Source organism: Dermacentor silvarum, unplaced genomic scaffold, assembly GCF_013339745.2.
Source record: "Dermacentor silvarum isolate Dsil-2018 unplaced genomic scaffold, BIME_Dsil_1.4 Seq516, whole genome shotgun sequence".
Classification (NCBI taxonomy): domain Eukaryota; kingdom Metazoa; phylum Arthropoda; class Arachnida; order Ixodida; family Ixodidae; genus Dermacentor; species Dermacentor silvarum.
In genome coordinates, this window is record NW_023606361.1 from 27,853 (window position 1) to 37,985 (window position 10,133).

At 46.9% G+C, this 10,133-nt stretch overlaps 1 protein-coding gene across 1 annotated transcript; it reads right to left on the reverse strand.

Annotated features, from left to right (window-relative positions):
- Positions 1-400: 400 nt before the first annotated feature.
- LOC119435193 (FK506-binding protein 2) lies at positions 401-8,973 on the reverse strand. Its single transcript, XM_037702114.2, has 3 exons — positions 8,687-8,973; positions 3,228-3,504; positions 401-1,899 (listed from the first exon to the last, which is right to left on the reverse strand). The coding sequence occupies exons 1-3, from the start codon at positions 8,869-8,871 to the stop codon at positions 1,732-1,734; spliced, it is 630 nt and encodes a 209-aa protein (XP_037558042.1). The 5' UTR covers positions 8,872-8,973; the 3' UTR covers positions 401-1,731.
- Between the last annotated feature and the right edge of the window lie 1,160 nt (positions 8,974-10,133).

Here is a 10,133-nt window from a genome sequence, read left to right on the forward strand (position 1 = left end):
CTCTGAAAAGTAACGGCGACACTGCGCATGCTCAAATACAAGGACTGATAGCACCCGTTAATTTTTTTATACTCTGCTTATAATATAAATTCTGCAACTTCGGAGCCACGACTCAAGGGCATCACTGCAGGCTGCTAATGCACTATATAAGTACAGTACTAGAGATTGGTGTATGCAGGCCGTTTCATTTTTGTGATCGATCTTAGTGACCCGACGTCGCAAGCACTAAATTTGTGCACCATTCATAGTTTTTATCGGGGCTACTGTAAAGCGTGCAAATGAGGCAGAATCCACAAGTTTTCACGGTACATGTTCCTAATGTAACCAGCACTGCGGTTGCGATGACATCAGCGCTACTGTGAGCACAGTAATTTTTCACAACCTTAGCCAACTTTTGTTTAAAGACTTTATTGACAAAAACAAAGGCCTATTTAGAAGTTTAACAAAGTTGTGAACATAGTCATGCGATATACATATGAAAACATAGGTGCCATAAGCAGCAATAAATACATGCTAGACAAAAAAAATATGTGTATAGGATGCATACTCGATCTGCAAATATTTGTTTCTTGTAAAACGTTAGCGTTGCAATTTGCTCCATTCATTTGTTAAACAGCCACAATATGTGTCCTAAATTGACTCATAAAAAGCTAAACAGGTGTATAAATAATGTACATGTATCTTTATGTATAATGTTGTTGCAGTGTGCAAAATAGCACCAAACAACAATTTCACCAGGTTTTCAAGCTGTTGCTTGTAGAGTGTAAAAGACAGTGCGCACGCCTAAGGGGAAGGAGGTTCAACATTTCACAATATTGTATAACTTTTGGCCTATGTAGAGCGATAAAGTTAGCACAACAGAGACTTACTAGCACAGACGTTGCACAGGAATGCTGGAAAGTGCATCTGATAGTGAACGTGGCGACACACTGTGGCGCTGTGTGGTCGATTTATACCGCAATATATGATATTCTTCAAGCAGAATCTTGTTTTGATCTAGTTGGTCGTTCATGTTGGAGTTTTGCATATCCGATCACTGCCATGTGGCACTAGGAATGATGCAACGAAAAATTCAGTCAGTCATTCATGATGGCACAATGCGCTTAAATGTGAATGTATTCTGTGGATATACTTCAGTTGGTAGTTGGTGTATGTCCTGTCCCTTCTATAAAAATCTTGTCTTGCAAAACTTGTCCGTAAACGTACTAGAATATCTTCGCAATGATTAAGTCGCTTTGACACATTAGCATCTTCAAATACATGGAACACAGTCAGTTATTGCACGAAAAACAATGCATGCTTTTGTTGAACATGGTGTCACTCCTAACATTGCTGCATGCCTCTGCGCCTTCAACTTACGCCTATGTGAGTACGCCTCAGTTATGCTAAAACATTCTAGTCACCACTAAAGCAACATGTCAAAAGGTAGATAAGAAGGTGTTCAATCATCAGGAGGGACGTTTTCACGAGTACAAAACTGAGCAATGGATGTGGCTGTAGCTGCCACATGATTTGTTCCTTTTTTTTCCCCCCCAGAGATGAGTTTTTGGTTGGCACGTACATTGGTGAGTTAGGCACTAGTGAAGTTTAGCTAGAAGTTTAACATTTAACGCCCGTTTTGAAGTGCACGTGCGCTTTGACAAATGGGCACCTTGGAAATGGATGCTGCATGCTGTTGTCATGTCCCGTGTTCGCACTGACTCAAGACGGATAGTTGCAAGGAAGGCACGGTTAGAGCTCGTCGTGTTTGGGGCCGCTGAACTCCTCCTTGGAGATGACGCCGTCACGATCCTTGTCCTCGTGCTGGAAGATCTCCTCTACCATCTTGTCCGTGTCTGGCAGGTCCTTGAGTCCAGCAGCCTGTGCGGCTGGGAGTTGTTCTTTCAGGTATTTGCTGATCTGCAAGAAAGTACGATACATATCCAGTTTTATGAGTTGGGGCTGGCAGAGGTGATAGCATTAACGGTTTCGCGGTTTTCGTTCGACGTCTTTGTTCTGTGAGAAAATTTAGAAGTCCATATTTGTGCGCACACTTTATGCATTTACCCATGCACTGCACAGAACGCCCAAAAGGCATTCCACAAATAAAGGTGGAGACATATGACCGCCGGGGCCACCTTCTTGGAGCACCGGGTAAGCAGCCACGGCACGAAAATGGTTCGTCATAACGACGGCAATGAGCATGAAGAGTTGCACCGAGTAGTCCCTTATCTAGCACGGCAATGCGTCACGCGGCTACCGACAGCTGTCTAGGCCATCAAACTCGCTTTTAAACCTACAAGTATTTTAGCGTCATTTCCGGAAATGCAAAAGGAAACGCGCGACGACGTGTTGCTCCGCAATGGTAGCGACTTCGCAAGCCGGGAATCTCATTCCTTCGAATATTGACACAATAACTGTGCGAAAGGCGGCGCCGACGCGTGCCGACGCAGCTGAGTCAGCCGCCAACGAAGCGCGCTCTCGTGCCGTCCGCAGCACAAGGTGCGGAACCGCCACGACCCTACACAATGGGACGCGTCTCCGAAGGTACTAATTTAGACGATGCCGAATTCGATCGATATGGAGGAATTCGACATCTTAATTGTCAGCTCTGATTAGTTCACACGGCTGCTACAGCTTCTCCGATTGGCTCGAAAAAACCACCATGGCGGATTTCGACGGTGTTGCGAATTTGAGTATCCGGTAGCATTCCGGAATCGGTCAAGAGCCACGGGCGACCTCAGGGGCCGTATTCTCGATCGCTAGATCACTTTCGGAGATACCATCACACTCGCGAGATTTCGCGTGACTCGGCACCGGACACGTCGGCGTTTCCGGGGAACAGCGTTCTGTGTGCTATTCAGATGCTCAAATTTCGTCTTACGAATTCCGCCAACTTTGCGTTTTAAATCAATCGGAGAGACCGTAGCAGCCCAGCGAGCCAATCAGAGTTGACAAGATGGCGGAACTAGACAGTATCCAATTGTAGCACTGACTGTCACTGTGTCAAGAAGACCACGTGGTCAAGACATAGAGCCAGGAACTATCGTTGCCGACGGACGCCGACGTGTCTGGTGCTGAGTCACGCGAAAGTGATACAGTATCCCTGAAAGTAATTGACCGAGAATACCTTAATCCAGCTCACGCTGCCCGTCCTTTTAGATCTATGACTGAACACTCTAAGACCCGAAGAATTGGCGATTCTTCGCTGCTCGTAAAACGCCGCAAACTGACAAATGTTCACTCGCCTCTTCGCGCGTCAGCTGCTCGTCTTGGTCGCTGTCGATCTGCTTGAAGACGTTGACGGGCGGCGGGCCGTCCTCGATCTTGGTGAGCTCGGTCTCGAAGACGAGCGTCGAGCCAGGCGGAATGCGGTCTCCGGCGCCCGCCTCACCGTAGCCCAGCGACGGGGGCACGGTCAGCTTGCGCTTGTCGCCCACGCACATGTCGAGCAAGCCCTGGTCCCAGCCCTTGATCACCTGGCCCAAGCCGATCTGGAAGCGGAACGGCTCGTTCCGTTGGCGGCTGCAGCAGCAGCAGCAGAACACGAAACGTTCCAGATTAGATTATTTGTATAGACATTGTGTAAACAGCGGAGCATGCCGGCGCATGGCGTAGGCAAAGAGGGCAAACTATGTTGACAGGTGCTTGTCGCGTTGATATACAGGGCACGGCCGCTGGATAAGGTAATGAGCGCAGTGAACGTGTCATTTTTGCAGACGAGTGCCTAGGCGGGGTGGACATACTTTACCGCTAATAACGTGGGCTTCAGAAGACTAACAAAAATTAACTTTTTTTATTAGTGCCTTGGGGAGAGTTGTCTAAATGGCAATTTTTCTTAACAGCGAAGCTGTTCTATAAACTGTAAAAAGTGGCGCCTGCTGTCGCAAAAACCTCGCCGAGCTATGACGTCACTGCGTTGCCTAACAACAACCTCGCGGAGCAGCGTGTGCCTCGCCCCCTCTCCGTGCCGTGCACATGTTGCCTTGACATGGGACCATCTACCTTGATGGAACGGTAAGGAGAGCATGCGCACACGCCCACGCACTCGCCTAACAAAAATTAACTTTTTTATTAGTGCCTTGGGGAGAGTTGTCTAAATGGCAATTTTTCTTAACAGCGAAGCTGTTCTATAAACTAAAAAGTGGCGCCTGCTGTCGCAAAAACCTCGCCGAGCTATGCATGGGCATGGGCCGCGCAATGCTCGGGAGAGTGAAAGAGCAAATGAGAGCGAGATAGAAAGAAATTGTAGCAGCACCAACGAGGCAACGCGCTGAGCTGCTGCCGACGCCGCCCGCGTTGCCTAGCCGCGCATGCGCCGAAGCAGTAGCGATGACGTCACCTCGCGTTGCCTAGTAACCGCCGGCGCAGGTGCGCGCTCGCTTCGCCCGACATAGACACTGCTCCTGCTCCTGCCTGCCTGCCTGCATTTGTGGCATACCAGGAACGCTGTCGCTCGTAAGCGCCGACGCGTCCAGCGCTAGTCACGCGAAATGTCGCGGAATGGAAGGTACCCGAAAATGATAGCTCGAGAACACCTTCCCTACATGCGTATATTTAAACCAAGTTTAGACCTAGCAGTAGCAGCCAGTAAGACTTGAGGATTGACACTTTCGCTGTGCCTAAGCTTTGCACGACCGAGTGCAAACTTGCCCGCTTTTTTTTTTTTTTTCTTGGGGGGGGGGGGGCAGGGAATCCCACCGAATTCAAGGTATTCATAATCGAATTGCAAAGCTCAATCGCGGCAGTATCGGGACCGAGCGCGTCTCGCTGCGTGTCAGACGGCAACGCCCCGTAAAGAAGTGTGGGGCGAAGTTCGAATGATAGCATGTCGCGGCGGGGCCGACACGTTTCAAACTTCCTCGAACTTGTCGTCACGGGGCGTTTCCGTCTGATATGATAGCGGGGCCGCCTTTTCTGCGCTCCCGGCGCGTTCGGTTTCGATATTGCCTGGACTTACTGTGTAAATTCGACAATTATCTCGAATTAGGTTCGACTTTCAGATTTTTTTGTAAAAAAATGAGGGTGCATTAGAATGTGACTGCCTTCAAGTTCGCCGTTTAAGCTGCCCCTAAGGCACTAATAGAAAGTTAATTGAGGAATTGTTAATTACTCTTCTCAAGCTACGTTATTAGCGGCAAAGTATGTCCAACTCGCCAGAACTCCTCTGCAAAAACCATAAAGAATCTGTGTAGTCTTAAAAAAAAATAATCCATACCTAGCAACTTAAAATTTTTGTTGGACTTGCGCATTCTCGCCTTTGAACAAATTGACCTCAGCGGAATTTCGTGGAACGTTTACCAGCACTAAATGCGACGGCATCCTCGTGACGTCACGCTCTGCAGAAGAACGCCTCCATGGCAGATACATGCATGCTGGTTGTACTGAAATAGACACAAGCTAACCCCTTGCACAATGTTCCTGTACGCGGCATCCACATTCCAAAACATGCAGCAGTTTCCGCGGCGCCGTGAAAAGGTGCATTATACGGGGTGATCATTTTTATGTTTTTCGTAATTTTTATCTGCAACAGGCGATCGTTAAAAATTCCGGAATACTTAAAAATGATTCCCCGGTATAGACCTATAGGTTCATAAGGCGCCCGTTGAGACAGCTTCGCAACCGCATTAGATGTTATGGGGAGTTTCCGCACAGATCTGTCCCTTCAGCTGTCCTGTCGGGTTCACCCGTCGCGTGGCAAGTACCGTTGTACGGCAAGTACCGCGTGGCCGTTGTCGCGTGGCAAGTACACGCGACAATCGGCAGTTACGATAGCGAGAAATAACATTTACTAGTCCCATAGGAAATAAAACGCCCCAGTATACATGGGCCTCCTGGTATACGCTCTTGCCTCCTGCTGGCCCAGCACATTCTTGAGGTGCTGCACAAACGCCATGTTTTTGCTAACGTTCGTGGTGGAGTGCATGGTCCACTCCTCCACAGCTGTTGAGCTGTTAGGAACTCATCCACACTGAATTAAGGAGCAGTTGAAACAGTCGCCACAGGCATTCGACGAGACAGACATCCCAAAGAACCGACCTTGTCTAGAGTCGGCACCAATATGAAAGGGGACACCTTATTTGCATAGATGACACTGGCGGATTTAGAGGGTGGAGTCCACCTGGGAGGCCGGGACATACCCCCTCATCCGTTCTATAATTGTTTTGATCATCCCACTGCGCAAGTCGCGTACAGGAGCATCGAGTCAGCAAACTCCATGTATAGCTTACAAGTGCTTATCACATGCAGTCCAGTCTCCAAAATGGCGGCGCCCATCCAGATGTTCCAGAAAGTGTATATGTTTTATATTGACGCATCTCCAACGCAGTTAATAATATAACCAACGAAGATTAAACCATAAGAATTCGTTTAATTCACACCAAAAGCGTTTTCAGAGGTATTCACCGCGCCTATTTTTCTCCTCGGCGATATATATTCGCCGCTATTAGGTGCGTTTCCTTTTAATGCGCTCTCTGCGCTTAATCTATGTTATTATAGTTTAGGCAGGAGACGCGTCGCTGAGAGGAAGTTCATCTCATCCGCAGGTTTTCATTGCAAGGAGCAAACTTTCGGCTGTTTCTTTTTGAGAACTCCCCAGCAAGACACGGGCCTCTAAATGTCGAGCAACGTTGCCGCGACAGCGTTAGCGCGCTAGTCTTTTTACACAAGGATGTGTCCTTCAAGCAGTGCACATTAACCAGGATGAATGATCCTGAAAACTTATGTATTACTCACTTGCTCTGGCAGGGGGATTTTTTACGCCGCCGAGGTGCATTATATATGAAATGAACAGAGTGGAAATTGGGGCTTTATGGCAGCGCGAATAAACGAAACATAACCCCATCTCTGTCCCCACGGGCAGCAGCAGCGCACACCCTGCTTGGCATTATTTTAAAGGAGAGAGAGATAAGAAAAAAAAAAAAAAAGCAAATGAAAGCATGGAGACATAGGTAATGCATTTTTCTTTGTTGCACTGCGAGCCTCCGCTTTGCTGTGCTGCGTGTGTAATCGGATAATTTGAGGCCAGTTATTTCAGTTTAGATGGCGATTTGAAATGTAGAAACATGGAACTCCACTTGTATGACGATTCCCTTCAACTGCCGTAAAGCTTGTAACTAAGAATTTAATTAATGTAATTAGTCTAATTAGTGGATAGAATGCTTTGATTTTTCTTGCAAATGATGTCCGCCTGGGCAGATAATTAATCTGTAGTGACGTGATTCGAGTAACTTTTGTAAATTTTGTTGTTGGTCGAAGTTAAAAAAAAAAAAAAACGCTGTAATAGCAGCAGCTCCCGACTTGCATAAGCGACTGCGCTTAATCGACGTCACTGGCGAAATTTTCAAATTCTCGCCTGTCATTTCCTCGTAAGCTCGAAGAGCGACTCGATCATGCATTAATCCGCTAACTATTCTAACCTTAACTTACAGTGTCTGCGGCGCTATCCGACAAGCCTATCTTATACTGCTGCCATTTCATGCGTGAAACGGAAATTTATCCGAGACTGCAGCTATAAGAGGTTTCAGACGTCATGTTTCGCAAAAGCCTGTTGAACGATCGGCATTTGATACAGAGCCGAGAGACCCAGCAATAAAAATAGAAACAGGACCGATTGTCTTAAGGCAATCGCGGCGTGTGATCCGCTGTCGAGCTGTCCGTCGACGTCCCACCAGGTGCGTTTTTGCAGCTGTGGGAACTCGTGAGCACCTATCCGGGTCTTCAACGAAATGGGTCGCGATTTCGGATCTCTCTTTGCGAAAACTGTGCTTACATCCTGGTCCAGGAGTCAATGTTCTTTTTTTTTTTTTTTTTTTTTTTTACCACCATGACAGGGTAATTTTGTATATGAACCAGAGAAATGTTTGAAGTTGAGTGATAATACCTGCAGAGTGAGCTGACACGTACTCCCCTGAGGGGAAAAAAAAAAAAAAAAAAAAAAAAACGTACAGCTAGGCCAAAGATTTCGCGATAAAACCGACTGTCTTCTCCGCTTATGAACGTAAATTGAAATTGATGAAAGTAGTCCAATCCAAACTTGGCATTTCGAACTTTCCAGTGCACTTATCCATTCAGTTTGAGCGTCTGAACTACGAAAGAAGTACAGCTTTCTTTTCGGCTAGCCTTTGGTCCGTATACTTTTGCTCTGCAGTAATAAGGCTGAATCGTATGTAATGTACATGTCTTAACTAACGCGAGGAAATAAAAAGAAAATGAACATATGAGTTTAACTTAATTTATTATAATATCTATAATCGGGAGCTTATTTTACGAAAAGCCATATCAATTTCTGAATGATTCACAAGATCGAACCACTGTGGAAATGCGCTTGTATCGGCAACTATCTTGCAGTTACGTGGCACGACCGTTGAATGTGGCGCAACGTACAACTCACCAGTCAAACGCACACGTCAAGGCGTGGTGTACTGGAAACCAATCCAATCAATGAATTACACTATACCTCCCGACACTTTCCATAAACAGGGATAGAAAACACGAATGAAACCAATCAGCCGAACAGGACTTCGCACACTGTCGGCTTAACTCAGCGATTCTCAAAGGCGTAGTAACAACGCGGAGGCCATTCATTTCTCATCATTTTTTTCTACCTGAGAAGACAAGCGCCGAGCGCGGATTACACGCCTCCGCGTGTCGCAGAAGTCGCGTTCGTAATTGGCGGCATCTGCGCGCAGGGGCGACGAGTACGCACCTGGAGTCAAACTCCTTGCCGTCTAGTAGAGTGCCAGTGTAGTGCATCGACAGGATGTCTCCCTTTTTGCTCTTGCGGCTGCAGTTCTCGGTACTTTTTACGACTTCGACTTTGAGTTCCTCTTCGCCGCTCAAGGCAGGCTGCGCGCAAACGGCGACAGCAATCAGTATCACGAGGCACCTCATCGTGCTCCTCTTTGAAAAGTGAGCGACGCGAGATCGATCACACAGCTGCAGACGCAAACGTTTTGAAGCCGGCCACGCTGCAGCGATCGGCGGACAGCGAAAAGCCACGTCTGCTACAACGCCACAGTGGCCAGACCTCCGTGGGATTTCCGTGCTAGATGTGGAGAAATCACTGTGGATGCGTTATAGCGTGCAGGAAGGGAGAAACGTTTTTCCTTATTCTGTTATGTACCCTTTGGTGAGCATGTTATACAACTAGGCGCGACTGAAGTGCAGACCAAGGCTCACTGCGCTTTACAAAATGTACGCGGGTTGTAAGTTATATTTACCACTTGGTACGCTAATCGGCACCATATACTGTTACGTGCTTTTTACATATGGCCTACATCGGTGATGAGTGGTACATTTGGTAGCATATACAGTAACTCGAATGAATAGCAGGCTAGAGAGTAGAGACACACTCTCCCGGCCGACCTCTCATTCTTTATTTTATTAAAACCTCCTGCTTTCACACGTTGGACATTTTCCTTTCTTCCTTCCTTTCTTTCTGCTTTGTTGCAGACGCGTGAAATTGGTGTTAACATTTCAACACCAATATTTTTTTTCTTTTTCTTTTTGTGTGTGTGATTCCTACTGAAACAAATCGCGTGATTGCCTAACTAGCTTCAGCTGACGAAACCGGCCCGACCCGCTTCGCTGTATTTTGTGAACGGAGTTAAATAATTGCTGTGTGTTGAGTGGCAGCTTTTCCTGAAGCAAAAATAAGCATGTTCGAAACTGATCGTAAGTTCTTTGAAGAGACACACACGCGCGCGCTCGTGCGTGCACAAAAGAGACATACACTCCAAGCAGAAAGGTCAATAACTTGCACGTGCCTCCGTTATCCAGAGGACGTAGAAGACGGAGACAGAAAAAAAAAAAAAAAGAACGTTATGAGCGAGAGCGAGGAAGGTCACTGAAACTTGAAATATATGCTTCAAAGTAGGATGTGTGACGGTGAGATAGAAGATCGCCGGAAAGAGATGGCGACAGCGTACATATATTATATGCTACGTTCTTACGTTCGATTAAAAAAAGCACAGAAGTCGGCATAAATATTAATGTACGTTGTGCGTCCAACTGCGCTCGCACTATCGACGCTGTCATAGCAGTTGAAACTGTGAGATAATTTGCAACACATTGGAGAAAGGCGCGTGGTATGACTGTAGTAGAATAATTATACCTCACGAATAAAATCCAAGTGTCCGCCCAGCGAAACAAGT

What these genes read in the sequence shown, in the direction of transcription:
- LOC119435193 (XM_037702114.2), bottom strand. Translation starts at nt 8,871, where the DNA reads ATGAGGTGCCTCGTGATACTGATTGCTGTCGCCGTTTGCGCGCAGCCT. An exon ending in GGCAAGGAGTTTGACTCCAG is followed by an intron (nt 3,505 to 8,686) that starts GTGCGTACTCGT and finishes CTGCTGCTGCAG; the next exon opens with CCGCCAACGGAACGAGCCGT. An exon ending in AGCAGCTGACGCGCGAAGAG is followed by an intron (nt 1,900 to 3,227) that starts GCGAGTGAACAT and finishes ACTTTCTTGCAG; the next exon opens with ATCAGCAAATACCTGAAAGA.